Here is an 18,292-nt window from a genome sequence, read left to right on the forward strand (position 1 = left end):
CATCAAGAAAGTATTCATCCTCGTCGTGCAAGTATAAATATGTAAACTGGACACATCACTCATCCATCTTTTACACGTTTTTAGAGATGATTTTTTCTTCTCCATTCAATTTAAACAATATTTCTGACGATATGTGAGGAATTTTACAAATCTAAAACTACGAGTGTTTTCTACACAATTTTATCTTTTAAATGAGATCCATAATGATATATTTTCGAGTTGTCCGTTGTACAAGTATTCATTCATACACGTTAAAGTATTCATTCGTATACCTCTATTTTTTTTTCAAAACAAAATTATTAAAGTAATGATAACAATATTATTAAGAAAAAAAACAAATTTAATAGAAAGTATTCACACTTGTGCATTGATGTGTGAATATTTACATTGTAGAGTACTTTATTTCAACATATTGTTAGATAAATATATTTTGTTACAATTTTTTTTTGGAAATTGATGATATTAATGTGTAATATGGAGTATTCATCTATTTACATTGAAGTATTCATTCATAAAATATCAAGTATTCATACATATACGTTGAAAAATTCATATCCAAGATATCAAGTATTCATATCTCTATTTTTTTTTAAAAAATTTTTTTTGTCATTTCTTAGTGAAGTCTAATTCACCATTAATGAAGCTTTGTTCTTTGGAAATAACTTGCTACTTTAAGTTAATTTTAATACATTCATTTTTTAATTTTTTTGCCGCTTGATTTGATACTAAAATAACTCGAAAATATAAAAAGTTTGCATGTAAACGCATCACTCATAAAGTAAATTGGTTTGAACAGTTTGGATTCACCATTTGAACCCGATTTGATAGGTTTTGAAGTTGGTGTTATATAGACTGAAACGACATTGATGTTATATTAGCCATACTCACTATTAATACCTAAGACATCAACTATTCATTCATACACGTTGAAATATTCGTTCACACACCTCTATTTTTTTTTAAATTTGTTTTTCCTGTAATTTCTTAGTACTTAATACCAGTACAGTCATACACAGTTCATACACTATATAGTTAAAATAACTACTAAAAGCCAATTGAAATAAAACAAAGTATAATCTATTAAATCCATATTAAGGTGTATCATTGAAAGCCTTGCCTGCTGTAAACATCTGGATCCAATTGTGTCATTGTGTGCTGGTACGCATAGCACAAAACTGAAAAAATAAACACCTGCAAAGGTCTGACAAGGAAATGAAGTAAAAAAAAATGCAAATTAAACACAGTTCAAAGTTCACTATCTAATCATTAAAATCAACCGGTACCCAAAGTTTCAGTAAACTCAAATTAGAATCAATCTAACACTACTCACTCATGAGTTCAGCACTCAGGCGAGTCTCATTTCAGCCTGTGACCCTGGCACAATAACAGCACAGATGATAGTAACTTGACCTGGTCCAAGAATGTGGAGCGGGTCAAACCGGGCTTTGCGCTTTGCAAATGCCAGTCAACTGGAGAAGGATGATCTGCAAGATACTGCTTGGCACCAATGTGTAGGATAATTAGTCAATTTTGTTAAAATTACATATACTGCTATTACAGATAATGTGGTATGGCTATCGTTGACAATATTGTTGTTACTAATATTATTCCAAAGATTTGGTACCAGTAATGTGAGCATCTCCTTTTCTCCAATCATGATCCTTTGCTTTCAGCTTCTCTAGAATGTGACTGAAAAGATTTCTTCTATACCAAAAAATCATCACAAACACCTCTCACTGTACTTCTAATCAAATCAAATTACTTCAAAGCAGCTTACGAAAGAAAAGTTCAAATGAACACACAAATTCAAACAAGCCCTACCTAGCAACTAAGCTCCACAGTAAATGAACTAAAAAATGGAAGTACGGAATCAAAAAGAAAGCTTAATGGTATACTCAGTCGCCTCCGTCACCATGGCAATCGCCTTGGCGTCTCCTCGTCCTTCACCACAATTCTCGCATTTGAACTGTTCCACGATCTTATCAGAGAAAATCGAGGGTGAAAAAGAAAGCACGAGCAATTTAAATCGATCCAAAAGAAATCCATCATCAGATACCTTGAAGTGGTGAGCTCGGAGAGAATCATGGACATAGACAGATCGAGGCCGTCGGAGGGGAAATTGTCGGAGAGGAGGCCGTCAGATCGGGATCGAGGCCGTTGGAGGTTCAGAGACTTGTCGGAGCAGTGGCCGTCGGAGGGGAGGTTGTCGGCAAGGAGGCCATCGGAGGTCGTTGCAGGTTCAGAGACTTGTCGGAGCGGTGGCCGTCGGATGGGAGGTCGTCGGAGAGGAGGCCGTCAGATCAGGATCGAGGCCGTCGGAGGTTCAGAGACTTGTCGAAGCAGTGGTCGTCGGAGGGGAGGTTGTCGGAGAGGAGGCTGTCAGATCGGGATAGAGGCTGTCGGAGGTCGTCGGAGGGGTGGCTGTCGGAGGGGAGGTCGGGTCGGATCTATGTGATCAAAATTTTTGAAGAGAGAGCAAAGAAAACGGGAAAATAGATCAGAGAAATTGGATTTTTAAATAAAGTAATTTGAAGTTGAACCGTTAAAAAACAGTTGAAATCTTATCCAAAACGGTCCGGGGATTTTCGGGGGATTTGACTTGGGGGGAAATTATAATTACCCATAATTCTTTGTTTTGTGAGTATTTAGAAGTTTCTTATTTATTGCCTCAAAATTCCCTTGATTCATTGCGAAAGTTCTTTATTTTCATACCATCCAAAACTGCAGAAATGTTCCACAATTTATACAAATAAAAATAATTTTTTCTTGATGATTCAAATAAAATATAAATTAATGGTTCTTTTCATTTGTTTTCAAGCCTAGAGAAGGCGTACTTTTCTGTCAATGCCTAGATTTTTCAAAACAAATAAATTTATGCCAGTACTGTATGAAGCACATCATATCCCATTCAGGAACCAACGACGTATCTCAGAAAAAAAAAATATATATATCTTACTTATTGAATAGAATATATTTTACAGACATATACAACTGGAAACAAATAATTTTGCTATGTTGTAATCATAAAATATTCCTAATAAAAATACTAATTTGTATCCAAAACTAACCATATTGTCACTTGAATCCTTCAATTCTTCAATCATGTGCCATTTTTTCTAAATTTGTAAGGAGCTAATTGCAAAAAAAAATTGTTGTATGGCTCAATTTTCTGGACGTGCCAAAGACTAAAGTCAATCACTGACAAAATGCAAACCATGATATAGACAACCATGTTATTTTATTAGCATTTGATTTCTTCTAATTTTTAATCTTATTTTTAAAACAATTACAAGCAAGAGTTTCTCAACTCTTGATCTTTTGTATCCATAGTTTAATCAAATATCAAAACATGTGCATCATCGATCAGCCACAAAAAATCACATTGTGTTTCATTCCTCTCAACCTTCTCTTATTTCTTGGAAGCTTTAAATCAAACAACAATTTTACATCCCCTTTCTCTCCACACATCCTTTATTCCATCAATTTCAAAACCTTAATTAACCTAAATCAAACAACAATGGCATGGCATGATTTAGTAAAGGATAACATCTGCAAAGGAAATGAAAAGTTGAAGCATATGATCAGAACCCGAACGGGTCTCTCTCCAGCTATGTTTTTTGCGGTGGTTACAATTGTGACTACCACAGCCGCTGCCTCCATAGCCATTATTTCGTCGTTCATATCACCACCAACACACGTTGATCCTGACAAGAAACCCGGTGATAGGGACTCAGATGACACAGAGATTTTCCCTGAGGTGGTGCATGTCGGTGAAATCTGTGAAGATGAGTTGAGGATGTATGATGGATCCGACCCGCAGAAACCAATCCTTACAGCGATCAAGGGACAGATTTATGATGTTAGCAAAAGCAGGTTTGTGCACCTTGATCCCCGGTATCTTATTTGTTTTGTCAAAGTTCATCGTAGCACCTGTGTACCAATGTACCGTTGGTTTTCTTTCAATATCAGATGCTATGGTTGATTTAATCTTGGCCCTTGATCCTTGATCAATGATGAGACTATCCTCTGAGAATTGAGATCCTATTTATTTTGAACACAATCCAAGTTAGAATCCATTTCTTGATGCATTAATAGTTGATTGTTCTATACAATTAGAAACCAAAGAAGAACCAACTATTAGATCGTAACAGTGTCATATATTTGTACTGTACAGGTTTAGTTCCTTTATGATTGGTTAATTAGGTGAATAAAATTTTGTTGTTTTGGATCAGTAAATATTAAGTTAACATTAGTCTTCCCTGATACTCTGTTTGGAGTTACAAAGCCTAACAACCTTAAATGCTTATTAAGTTAAAACAAATCAACAACATGAATTCTTCTTTATTGGCAATTTGTACATCTTGATCCTTTTTAAAATAAGGAATTATATTGTGACAATTTTTTATGTGCAAGCACAGAACAAATTTTACAGTTTGCTTTATACACTATTGTAGATAATCATAATTTGGCTTCTGTAAAAAATGCTTTAATGTATGTATCTTCATTATTGAAATATTTTATAATTTTCTTATTAAAATTGTAATTACAATAATTACTTCTTCTAGAGAATTCTATTTAACCGAAACGTCGATTCATTGGAATTGAATCATCCTTATTCTAAACCTGTGCTTAGATAGTAGTTGTCTCGCACTTCTAAGTGAAAATCACCATTTTATGAGCTTACTCTGTTCATCTTTCAAGCTATTTTTTACCCCTGAACAATACATGGCCTCTCTGTTCTCTATGTTTCTAAACTACATATCTCCTTATTTTTGTTCAAGATTCATCTAATTTTTTCAATTTTGTGTACCTTAGCCAGTAATGATTATACAGAGACTCAATTACATGCATCAATCATTTCTTTTTATCTGTTATACTTTCTTATTAACTGAAGATTCTTTTGTTTAAGCATGTTTTATGGCCCCGGCGGACCGTATGAGTTATTTGCCGGTAAAGATCACAGCAGAGCGCTGGCCAAGATGTCGTTTGAACCTGTCGACGTGACAGGAGATCTTTCGGGTCTTGAACCCTACGAACTCGAATCCCTAGACGACTGGGAGGTGAGGTTCATGAGCAAGTACACCAAGGTCGGCACCATTGTCAAAAAACCCGTAACGGAAAGTGTCAAGAGTTCAGAAGGCTCGATCTGTCACCATGATGATATCTCATCCACGTCTTCTGAGTCAGATAGCGAAGGATGGCAAGGGCTACATGACAAGGAAGACATGGGAATTATTGGGTCTCAGCATCTACACGACCCGTAATAATTGTAAATTGTGTTGAAAAATAACACAATGATGGAATTCAACTGTTCGATTTTTGTTTGTGACAAGTGCGGTTACGGGATGCCGGTTGTTTGGTGAGAATTAAGGAACTTTTTTTGTTGTCTCCAGACATTGAAGGCATTTTCTATTACGTTAACGTTTGTTTGAGTGAATGAGGTTCAATATTTGAAAACAAAGAAGATAATTAAGAATTCTTTTAATACAATATGATTCATAAAATGTGAAATATCATTCATAGCTAAGAGTGACATGTTGCCCGATTTTCAATATGGATTTCACATTATATTAAGTAATCTTCAATATTGAAAACTAAATTCTGGTACAATTTTTTTTTTTTTTAATCGAAGGGTGTCCGGTAATCCTGGTATTTATCAGATGCCTTTTACATGAGTTGAACCTGCGCCCATTGCACTAAGCCCGCGGTTCAAATTCATATAAAAATTGAAAACCAAATTCTGATAAAAAAAATGAAACTATGCCAATTCAATGATAAACACCAATCAAGCCCAATAAAAAGAAAATTTTACACACAATACATGATATGGTATGAATGAGCTTTAAAAGGGCTATGTTGGTTAGTACTGAAATCGTACTGTCAAGCCGGCATTGAACAGTTAATAAAATAGCAAAAGAATGGGAAAATACTATCAGTTAGAATCTGTTTCACCTATAATGCTAATAAGTTCTGATGAAAATTTAAGAAGTCTCACTAGTGGAAAAACATGAATCAGGATCGGCCTATCTGGATCGGTTATATGAAACAACCGATACTAATACCTATCTGGATCGGTTTTCTGAACAAAACCGATCCTAAAAACTAGTTAGATCGGGTTTTTTAGTCAACCGATCCTAATTTGTGAACTATCAGAATCAGTTGTTATAAAAAAACCGATCCTAATAGTTTAACTATTAGGATCGGTTGTTTAGAAAAACCGATCCTGATAGTATCAGGATCAGTTGTTCTAAACAACCGATCCTAATAGTTAAACTATTAGCATCGGTTTTTTATAACAACTGATCCTGATACTATCAGGATCGGTTTTATAAAAAAACCGATCCTGATACAATTTTTTTTTCAAAATCGGTTCTGCAAAAAAAAAAAAAAAAAAAAAAATCAGGGTCGGTTTTTTATAAAAAACCGACCCTGATTTTTTTTTTTTTTTTTTTTTTTTTTGCAGAACCAATTTTGAAAAAAAAAAATGTATCAGGATCGGTTTTTAGCAATAAAACCGATCCTGATAGTATCTGGATCAGTTTGTAGCAATAAAACCGATCCAGATAGTTTTTTTCTTTTATTTGGAAAATCTTTTCATATGATTATGTTTAAATAAATATAAAAAAATACATATTAGAAATATAAGTTAATTATTTAATAGAAATTTTATTTAATTTTCAAATTCTACTTAAATAATATTAAGATCCAACGTAAACTATTTACGGCCGTGCGATGTTTCTATATTGTTTTACTTTGATGAACTAGTAAATGAATCCCGAATTGTATCAAATTTTATAATGGTGAAATTAATATGACATTCTTTCATTTTAACGGTTCCGATCGACCAAATGCTAATGTTCGTATTCGTTCCTTTACAACCCCACACAACAAGGGTTCAAGTCCTATGTATATTATTATATGGCACAAGTCATTGATGCATCATGCATGATTGTATAAAAAAATTCAATAGTCAAAATGACTTCAAAATGAAATATCAATGTCAAATAATTAATTATATTATCACATAAATTTTAATAATATAAATTACATTAATTTTCATCAAAATTACATTAATGAAATATCAATGTCAAATAGTACCTATCTGCTGTTTAATATTATTTAAGTAGAATTTGAAAATTAAATAAAATTTCTATTAAATAATTAACTTATATTTCTAATATGTAATTTTTTATATTTATTTAAACATAACCATATGAAAAGATTTTCCAAATAAAAGAAAAAAACTATCTGGATCGGTTTTATTGCTAAAAAGGCATTCTATCGTGCACAAGGCATTCTATCTGGCACAGATCTAAGCGTAGATGGTACTAGACGTATACTGGAGCTTTTTATCCACGTATTCTATCGTGCAATAGGGAAACCAGAAATGGTCTAGAATGGAAGTCAGGCAACCACACAAAATACAAATATGGTGCTGCTCTTTCAACACGGTGTTTATGTGTCTGTGAATTGCATGCGCAGTTGTATGGTCGTTTTCCTTATCTTGTTTTGTTTATTTTGCGTTTTGTTTTTCTCGGGTTTGGTGCTTGCTTTTCGGTTCAGAGCTATTTAGCTCTAAAATAAAGTGTATGTTGCACCGGTCTTGTTTTCTGATGAATAAAAGAGTTGTTTTATGTTTCAAATTATCATCATAATTGTTTGATTTCTTCCAATATTATTCAAATTAATTATAATATCAACAGACACACTCAATGCGCTCTTAATTCATGTTAGAAAAAAAAAAATATAATATTTCATGTATTTGTTAGAGTTTTGCAATATAAATTTATTACATATTTAAAGCATAAATATTAAAAGTTATTTAGCAATTTTTCATAATTTTAGAATCACAAATGGGAATCCAATTGATTAAAAATATGTACACACACAGCATAATATATACACACAGAGCATAATATATACTGTCAGTTGCTCCCAAAGGCCTCATCAGAAACTGTGCTTTCGTAAAGATAAAATAGTTCAGTTAGTATTTCTGAGAATAATTATTTTGAAAAGAGAGTAAAAAACTTAGGAACATAAACCATATAATTATGTTGAAAACCTTGGTTGACCTTAAAAATAAATCTGTAAGTTACATGATCCGTATACAAAAAGATTACATAACTGAGTATACAATACATAGAATCTTGCCTAAGATTAATTGCTTTGACTTGAATTTATGAAATATGTCTGCTACTGTCTTGGTACCAGAATCGACTTGTGTATAAACTATAAACCTGTTATACCAAAAAGATAGCACAATATCATAATTTCTTAAATGAAAAGTAGGAAATTCAGAAATATAAAAAATCTCAGTAATTTATTGCATGAACAGTAAAAATTTCAATGTCAAATAGTACCTATCTGCTGTTTAATATTATTTAAGTAGAATTTGAAAATTAAATAAAATTTCTATTAAATAATTAACTTATATTTCTAATATGTAATTTTTTATATTTATTTAAACATAACCATATGAAAAGATTTTCCAAATAAAAGAAAAAAACTATCTGGATCGGTTTTATTGCTAAAAACCGATCCAGATACTATCAGGATCGGTTTTTAGCAATAAAACCGATCCTGATACTATTTTTTTTCAAAAAAATTAGTATCAGGATCGGTTTTTTTATAAAAACCGATCCTGATACTATTAGGATCGGTTCTTTATAAACAACCGATCCTAATGATAACTTCCTATATAACCAGCTTAGCTAGGGTTCTTCTTATTTTCATTTCGCGCCTCTCATTTTCAATTTAGCGTCTCTGTCTCCGTATCTCCCTCTCAAATCCTCAGTACTCTGTCTCTCTCTCTCTCTGTCTCCGTCTCTCCCTCTCCTCCGTGTCTCTCTCTCTCTTTCTCTCCGTCTCTTCCTCTCAAATCCGAGCCTCTCGCACCTCCGGCTCAATTGTGCCAGTTTTTAATTTTTTTTATTGTTTCAAAAATTAATTAATGGTGTTTGTATATTATTTTACAGTTTTGAGGACATCTCTCTCAAGTTACTTAATCATCCGGCCGATCAACTATCATGGTATTAGCTTTATCTAATTTTCTCATTATTATACTTTTAAAACACATTTTTTTGTATTTTTTATTGGAAAATGTTTTTCCATCTAATTGTTACCTTTGTTTTTATTTTTAGGGTCTTTTTTAATCTCAAGTGATGTGATTGCAAAAGAGGTAATTATTGATTTTTTTATTGTTGTGCTTTACATTAATTGCATAAATGTGTATATTGTATAAATGTGTGTTAATTGAAGAAATAACCCAATTAGTCAATTGTATGTTTGTTAATTAATTTTTTTTTGGATTTAAATTTCTTGTTATAACATGTAATGCTTCACAAAACTTTTTATGAAGTACATGAATTTTTTGTAATAGTTTAAGATGTGTATGATAATTAATTTAGAATGTGTATATGATATTTAATTGATTATTGCTTCTTACTGTGCAACAAAAAAAAATTTAGGATGCTGGCCAGCAAAATATATATGGAAGCTGGTCAAATAAATAAAAATATTTTTTTTAGCTTCAATAAAACATCATGATCGGTTATTTTAAACAACCGATCCAGATTACTACTATTAGGATCGGTTGTTTAAAATAACCGATCCTAATTCTAAAAAAAAAAAAAAAAACTTTTAGGATCGGTTTTTAAATAAAAACCGATCCTAAAAGTTTTTTTTTTATCAGATCATAATTAAAAAAAAAAAAAAAAAAACTTTTAGGATCGGTTTTTAAATAAAAACCGATCCTAAAATTTTTTTTTTTTTTTTTTTGGAATTATGATTTTTTTGGAATTATGATCTGAAATACAATCAAGATCGGTTTTAATATAAAACCGATCTTGATAGTACGTATCAGGATCGGTTGTTATGTAATTTAAAAAAAATAATTCGAAAATACTATCAAGATCGGTTCTTATATAAAAACCGATCTTGATAGTACGTATCGGGATCGGTTCTTAGTCAAAAACCGATCTAGATAACAACTATTAAGATCGGTTTTATTAAAAAACCGATCCTAATAGTTTCTATTTGGATCGGTTCTTGAAAAATATAAAACCGATCCTGATAGTATCAGTATCGCCTTCATCAGGATCGGTTGGATTCCGATACTGATATGTGTATATAACCGATCCTGATTCCTGTTTTTCCACTAGTGCTTTAGCTGTAATACTGATAAACTTGGTGTGCAGTGTACACATTGTTGCTAGTTATTGCATTCTGGTAAGTGGTAACATAGCGAGGAAGACGAAATGCAATTTTGATAACCACAACAGAAAAGAGAACAAGTTTTTAAGCTTATATATAGAATTATATAATGGAAGTTCATTGATGTATATATACAGGTAGAGTAATCTGCTAAAAAATAATATTTTATTTTATTTTTAAAAAAAATCCCCATAGTTCTGACTTGGAGAGCTAACTATGCAATTATTAAGCCACTAACCTTCAAAAAAAACTATGCAATTATTATTATTATTATTTTTTTTTTTTGCTGAAGATGTAAACGTAACACTCTAGAATTATTACAAAAACTGTGTTTCAAATTTCATAGGCGTTGACATTGTAGGGATGGTGTTGACAAAAGGTTCATACCTATAAATTAAGTAATAAATGGAAAAAAAAAATACAAAGCTGGAACTGGAGGTCACAATTCAAATACTGTCATTAGATCTTGATAAGGTCAAGGCTGTTCGATCAAATAAACATTCTTGAAAAAAAAGGAAAAAATCAAATAAAAATTTATTATATATGCTGCAAATTAAGACAACACATCAACATGTATTTCACAAATAATAGGTGAAATAATGTTGATATGTGAGCATGGTAGTTAAATTCTTAGCAATTAAAGGCTTCCAACTATTTTCAAGGGACTCAATTACCTTTTCAATACATATAAAAATTAATCAACATAACATTCAGAAAATATTACATGTTAGTTATGGTATTCAGGGTATAACATTCAACAGTATTAAAACCTTGGCATGTTTTGTGGATTGCAAGTCATGTTTTTGCATACAATCCACTGTTAATTGGTATTTAGAGAGGTCAAATTAATATCTCCACTTTTGGTATCTCTATTATGCCTTCATTTTTAAACTCACATGTCAAAATAAAACGTCATTTTCTCTATGTACACGCAAAAGATTATGACAGTTCAATTTTATTTTGATTGGTATTAAGAGCTTACAATAATAACCGTTTGCAATTCACCGTTAATAAGCTTTAAAAGTTCAGTTCAAAATTTTCAGTTCCACACTGATGTGGATGATTTCTGAACGCTGAATTTTTAACTTATTAAATCATATAAAAATAAAATAAAAAGTAATAAACTTTTATGTGAGTGTAAAAAAAAATATATAAATCACATTTAACAATTTTATTCTGTGTTGGCATATAAATTTTAGAATTTTTGTTATTAAAAAATTAAAAAAATAGAGGCCCTATAAAAGCACAAAAATAGAGAAATTTAAACCTACTACTTTGAAATTACTTGCTTTGTATAATTTAAAAGAAAACACTGTAATTTCTGGACAATAAAAGCTCCTGACCTTTGTTGAGTCTCCTATTGCCAGGTCAAGTTTCTCATATGAAGACATGCATGCAAATATAAAGTTTTTAAGGTGTATATAAGAAAGATAAGAGATGTGAATCCACTTTATCAATACAGCAAACTAGCAAACAGACCTTGCAAGCCTGGAAAATATGTCTTCTAATTTTCAACTATCATAAATTATAAAAAATAAAGATATCCACCTCATTGTAGGAATAAAATAAAAACAAAAGAAAATAAAAGAAGGATGTTTAAGTTTTTCTTTGTGTTGTCATAGCTTTTGCCAGCAATGTCCAATAAAACAATTAAAATTCTAATTGGTCAGATTATTTCAATCAAAAGCATATTGGTTCTTATTCTAAAAAATAACTTTCCATAATTCTAAGTTGACAAATAATCATTTTATGCAAATTTCTTAGCTTCAGGATTCAGATACATGAATGGAACCCTGTATAATACTTTGAATTTATAACTTAGAAGATACTCTTGCAAAAAAGAAAATAATAATTAAATCACTTTCATCCATTCATTTTTCTTACAATTAATTTAAATGCAGGTATCTTCTAGCTTTATTTATTTCATTTTACCAGCCTCTGCAGTTGCATGTAGATAAAATAAAACAATATTTATCAAAAGAAGAAACAAATAAGAGGATGACTTATTATAAAAGAAATCATTACAATTTTTAAAACAGATTTGCTTGTCGTCTGACAGAGCGCTGACAAGATCAATGTGCAACCAACTCATGATCCCCTCTAATGTATATATACCTTAAATCAAACACAGCATCACAAAAGATATTTCTTTGAATTCCCTTTTGCGTAAAAGAAGTCGAGAAATCAGTAATTCAGATGGATCTCTTTGAATTCTTGAAAGAAAATGTTCCGAAGAAAGATAAACTGAAGCAGTTGATTGTTGCGCACACAGGGCTGTCCCCACCAGTATTCGTTGGAGCTGTTGCTGCTGGTGCTGCCACTATTGCTGCTATCACATGTTTCTTCAACTGTCCGTCTTGTGTTGCCATGGAATGTGGCATTTTAACTGAAGCAAATGACACCAAGGATACAAGGTAGGTGAAATTATGTTTTTTGCCCCCCTCAAGAGTGGAGGCAGGATTTTAGAATTCTGTATTTTGCAAAATTTGTAGTTTATGTTACAAAAGCTGAGTACCATTTCCATGATCTCTAGATAGTATTTGAGTATTACAATACTGTTCCTTGATATTTACAAAGGATGTTAATCATAATTCAGAGTTAAGTATACTGGGTTTATCTCTGATTTCTCTCAATTATGTTTTCATATTATTTTTTTATTTTTATGACAGCTCTAAGGAAAACCAAACATCATGTTGCAATTGCGAATGTAGCGCAGCTAAGGAGACAGTAAACAGAGAAGCGAACGGAGAGGTGAGCATCCTTTCACTTGATGAGGAGGTTCAGGCACAGGAACTTATTGCTGACATAATGGCATCAGATTACATGCAAGTCGATGCCGATGAAATGGCTACCCCGGTAGAAACTCCGAAAGAATTTTGAAGGATTGAAAGCTGCACGATCGGGATCAGTCATACTGTTTTTGCAGAAATTCTGAGAAATCAGAACTAGTAAATTCATGATTTGGTTTAATTTCATTGTATAATTCAATGTTAATACTGCACCATTGTGATAGTAAATGTTCTATTTTTCATTTTTGTGATTTTTTTTTCAATGTATATGTCTGTTCTTATTCTTTTAATGGAAGATAATGTTTTCTTTAGATTCATCATTTTTTTTTAATATTAAGGGCTCTCGTACATTCCAGCATCTTTTACATGTTTTTCGTAAGAGTTGAACTATGTTTAGTACTTTAATTAGTTCTATAATCATAGAGCAATTTTAATTTAAGAGAATTTATTTTAAATCAGATATTGTTAGTTCTATAATCATACTCACAATTAAATCAGATATTGTTTAAAACCAGATCAGAGAGAAATTTTAGTTCTAATGATAGCCACAATTAAATGAGATTTTGTTTTTAAACCATACTCTATCTAATTTCATCAGATCCGGATAGGTTCCGGTTTAGCATCTGAGTCGAATTCGATCGATCAGATCAGATCAGGTAATCAAATAAAACTATAAAAGTGGTAATCAACTCTGTAATTAATTATTTGACAAACTGTGTCTTGTGATGTGAAACGCAAAGATCATTCAGAGATGGCGGAAAGTAAATATAATTAAAAAAAAAATTCAAGCACCTGATTGAAACAGCAAAGGTGCGTGATGTGGTGAAATTGCCTTTTCTATATTAGGTGGATAAATTAATTTAATTCTATGTTACATCTAAATTTTAATGTACACCTACTCTATAATGACCAATTGACCATTGATGCTTGAAGGGTAGAACAGTCATTTTCAATATACTAACAAAGAGTATCTTTTATATAAGACTATCTATAGTACAATTTGAATTAATTAGTCTAAACATATCTTCTAATGTACACTTTTTTTTTTTTTTTTTATGGCATTGTTTGTGTTTCTCTCATTTTCTTTTTCTTTCTCTAACTGTAAAATCTAATGAAATAAAATAGATGAAGCCTGCTACTTCAAAAAAAAAAATGATAAAATTACATTTTTCTTACGTAGAAATAAAAGAGGGTTCTAATGCCTTTGTTTTTGTGACTGCTTTTATTTCTAAGTAATTTAATAACTTAAAATTTAAAAATTAAATGTCAAAATAAAATTGTTAGATATGATCTTTATCATTTTCTTTATGCAAAAAATACGTTGTTGTGAATAATTTACGGACATTGATTTTTCAACTAATCAATTCATATAAAAACAAAATAAAACAATTATTTTTTTGTGTACAAAAAAATATGGATCACATCTAACAACTTTATTTTGACATATAATTTTTTGAATTTTTGTTATTAGAATGTAAAATGTAAAAGCATGATGAAAGCACAAAAAATGAAGACATTTGAACCGTTCTCAAAAGAAAATTATTATCAACATAACTGTCAAATTTAAGTTTTAGTCATGAAAGATATTTGAAGCAGGATTTACCCAAAAAGTTAAAACAAAGTTAAATGCTAGATATCAGTGTTATAAAAAAGGTTATTTAGGCTGATTAATCGGTCGATTAGTTGTTGGCGGCAACTAAACTATGACAGATGTTTTCAATTAATCGTCTGACTATTTCTGATTATGACCAATTATTTTTTATTATTTCCGATTAATCGCTTGACGATATCCTGTGCGTCCAACGAGCGCATATCGTTATTTACAAGACTGCTTGCTAGATACACATATCTAACTTTGCATTTAGTGCAAATCTGAAGTTCAAACTTGAAAATATAAAATTGTAATATAGAAATAAAAAAGCCTTGTCGAAGTTATTAACAGAAACAAGGAATAGAGACCAATCAGCGGCCTAAATAAATTTGTTAAATCAGGCTAAGTAATATGTATCCTGTGCCATGTTTTCTAACATGCAGCAGTTGTCAAAGACTATTTCTTCTTCACAGAAGTCTCCTCTTGAAATTTTCTTTGCAAATACAAACTATATGAACCCCTCATAAGTCATATCATGCCAGATCCTGGCATCTCTGGTAATTTTAATAATTCTTCATCTGCAACAACTAATTTTTGTGATGGATTTCTTTGTGTTCTTGAAGGAAAATGCTCTGAAAGGTGATCTCTTTGCGTTCTTGAAAGAAAATGCTCCGAAAGGCGAGGTTTTCGACTACTTGAAAGAATACATCCCTAATGGAGAGAAATTAAAGAAAGCGATTGTAACGCACACGGGTTTATCGCCACCCGTACTCTTCGCCGCTGTTGCCGTAGCAACTGCGGTTAGTGTTGCCACCGTAGCAGCAATCTCCTCTGTAATTATGCCTCCACCGCAAAACGGTGATGTCGATAAAGAGGTTGCGACCGATGAAGAAGAAACGAAAAAGGAAAAGGATTGTTGCATAGGTACAAATGGTGTTTTACCAGTAGAAAGTGAAGCACAAAATTGAAAGATTATGGTTTAACTATGTTCTTATTTTGGAAATATGGTACTTGCATGTCCTTAATTATAATCTTTTTAATTTGTTTGTGTTAGTAATTAATGGGGTTTATATATATTGTGTTGATAGCATTTCTTTGGAATTAGGATTGCATTGTTTCATGTATATCTGTAATATATCATATATATCTTGTTGAACTTCTTTAATTTGTTAATGGAAAAATTGCTCTTATTCAATTTTTTATTTATTTCTTATTGCTGATATGTGTTTTATTGCATGAGGTGTTTGTCTCAGTGTTGTAAATAACAACTTGTCGTACGGATATGATCTAAGTGATTAATCGAAAATAATCAAGAATAATCGGTCATAATCCGAAATAATCAACCGATTAATCGAAAAAATCCGTGATAGTTTGATTGCCGCCAAAGACTAATGGACCAATTAATCGGTTTGAATAATGAAACATTATAAAGTAAATCTATGTTTAATTTAATAATTCAAGGAAAATTTTCTAGCAAAATCCGTTTACCAACATATATAATACTTAATTTAATATTCCGCTGATGAAGGGAAATTGTAAATTGTTCATCACCCTAAAACTCAGTCTCAATTACTATTTTTTTGTGTAGGATATAAAAAAAAATCATATATAGCTTTGTCATGTCATTCCAGTTGACATCAATAAATATTTTTTACAAGCTTTTGCACAAGCTCTACAACTTTCATATTTTAATTTTGTTCAGAATCTGAATGTATCATGGTTAGATAATTTATGTAAAGAGGCATTTTGACATCTATATATTAGTATTTTGACAATAATTTTTTATGCCAACGAGATTAACTAAAAGTTTCTGAAAAGCTCAAGAAAAAACTACAAATTTTAATATTTTGAGTTTTTGTATAACCGAAATGCATAATGCCCAGAAAATTATCTAACCATGATACATCCAGATTTTAAAATCAAAACATAAAAACTGTAGAGCTTTTCGTGATCAAAATATCTATATTAAAATGTTCTGGTACTAAAGGAAAATATAATGTATAATTATATACTCTAAAAGAATTTCCCAACATCACATACATTTTCTTGCAAAATGAGTAATAAAAAAAATAGTTTTCCCGTACTTAACCGCAAACTCGTTTTATTTATACAATGACAATATTATTTGTAGAGAAAAAAAATATTATTCGTTTTATGCTCAATAAATGAAGCATTTGTTTAATTAAAACAACAAATATCTAGTTATGTAAACATTGTTACACTTAGGGGCACCTCTAATTGCTCAAAAAATGAAATTAAATTGCAATTGAAAGTAAAGAGATGAGTTTAGAGAAATTTGACACGCGGGGTGATAACGGAGTTCGGCAAAACAAAGGCCTACGTCTCCGGGGCTTCGCAACCTTGTGAGGTGCGCCTTTCTATTACCCAATACGAAAGGATTACAACTTGTGAACCGTTGAGCCCTTACACACCAAGCGGGAAGTCAAACGGCCAACTCAAAGAGATGAGAACAAGGTCTCGATTGTCTAGAAACACAAGAGAAACACTCAATAGATCACTCTAACCTAATCTATATCAAGATTAGTGAAGTAGGCTTGAGGTTGCTTGAGGGATTTTGAAGTTTTAAGCTCTCACAACAATGGAGTAGGCTAAGCTCTCAGAAAATCGCTTTTGAATTAATTAGGGTCGGCTGAGATAGTTTGGGAAGAGATCCCATCACTCTATTTATAGTGTCAGCTCAAAAATGAGCTGTTTGACATAAAACGTTACCAACGTTTTATGAAACGTTACCAACGTTTTATGAAACGTTACAACGTTTTATTCAAATGCGATTTTAGGATTTTAATTCTCTGACAGCTTAGTAAAATGTTACCAACGTTTTATCAAACGTTACAACGTTTTAACTTGTAAAAACTTGATCAAAATAGAAGTTATTTGAAGCTTTAAAACGTTACAACGTTTCTAGTTGGTACTGAACAGCTGTGCTTCAGAGTTCTGTAGTTGTTAAACGTTACAACGTTTGTATAACGTTATAACGCTGTAACATAGTTTTTTTTTAAGCAGTTTATTGTTTCAAACCAATGTAAAACGTTACAACGTTTTGAAAACGTCACCAACGTTTTATCCCATTTTAATCAACCTCATACATACTTTACCAAGTTTCTGATTTTACAATTTGTATTCTTGATAAAAGTCTTCGTGATTTCTTCAGTCCAAGCACATTATACTGCAGTTCTTACTCTTCTTGGACCTACATATTCTCAAAATAGAAGAAATCGTAAAATTCAATAATTGTATGTTTTTGCAAATTAGTCAAATAGACGTAAAAGATTATTGTACGAACAACAAACATATATATATATATATATTTGACTGAAAATTATTTTTTTATCAAATTCATTTCCATTATAATAAATTATAAATTCCGTCATTACCATATTCCATATATATAAACCTAAAAACCCGGCGCATCTGATAACTAAAAACACAATAGTAAATAGTGGACAATCCTCAAATCCAACCATACATATGGACTTAAGCTATATATATAGCGAATTACCCTTTCGGAATGTTACAAACAGAAAAAAGAAAAGAAAAAAAGAAGCACAACCCTAGCTATGAGTTCCCGATTTTTTTATTTATATCCAAAAAAAAAATATAAATTTAAAAAATTAACCAAACCTCTTTTTTATTTCGAAAACTACCCAAACTGGAAAAATAATTTCTGGTTTCAATACCA

At 31.2% G+C, this 18,292-nt stretch overlaps 1 protein-coding gene, 1 long non-coding RNA gene and 1 pseudogene across 4 annotated transcripts; 2 read left to right on the plus strand and 1 right to left on the minus strand.

The window, feature by feature from the left end:
- Window positions 1-938: 938 nt before the first annotated feature.
- Window positions 939-2,533, minus strand: LOC144557279 (uncharacterized). 3 transcript variants are annotated; one of them, XR_013512590.1, is made up of 3 exons: window positions 2,057-2,533; window positions 1,331-1,966; window positions 939-1,201 (listed from the first exon to the last, which is right to left on the minus strand). It is a non-coding gene; the product is annotated as an uncharacterized LOC144557279 (long non-coding RNA). The 3 variants fall into 3 exon arrangements; XR_013512589.1 differs by having other exon boundaries at window positions 1,331-1,978; XR_013512588.1 differs by having other exon boundaries at window positions 940-1,201; window positions 1,331-1,494; window positions 1,625-2,533.
- Window positions 2,534-3,193: 660 nt separating this feature from the next.
- On the plus strand, window positions 3,194-5,264 carry LOC144557099 (membrane steroid-binding protein 1 pseudogene; annotated as a pseudogene).
- Window positions 5,265-12,397: 7,133 nt separating this feature from the next.
- Window positions 12,398-13,236, plus strand: LOC144556501 (uncharacterized). Its single transcript, XM_078304875.1, has 2 exons — window positions 12,398-12,626; window positions 12,882-13,236. The coding sequence occupies exons 1-2, from the start codon at window positions 12,409-12,411 to the stop codon at window positions 13,090-13,092; spliced, it is 429 nt and encodes a 142-aa protein (XP_078161001.1). The 5' UTR covers window positions 12,398-12,408; the 3' UTR covers window positions 13,093-13,236.
- Window positions 13,237-18,292: the final 5,056 nt, after the last annotated feature.

Source organism: Carex rostrata, chromosome 7 (assembly GCF_964058835.1).
Source record: "Carex rostrata chromosome 7, lpCarRost1.2, whole genome shotgun sequence".
Taxonomy (NCBI): domain Eukaryota; kingdom Viridiplantae; phylum Streptophyta; class Magnoliopsida; order Poales; family Cyperaceae; genus Carex; species Carex rostrata.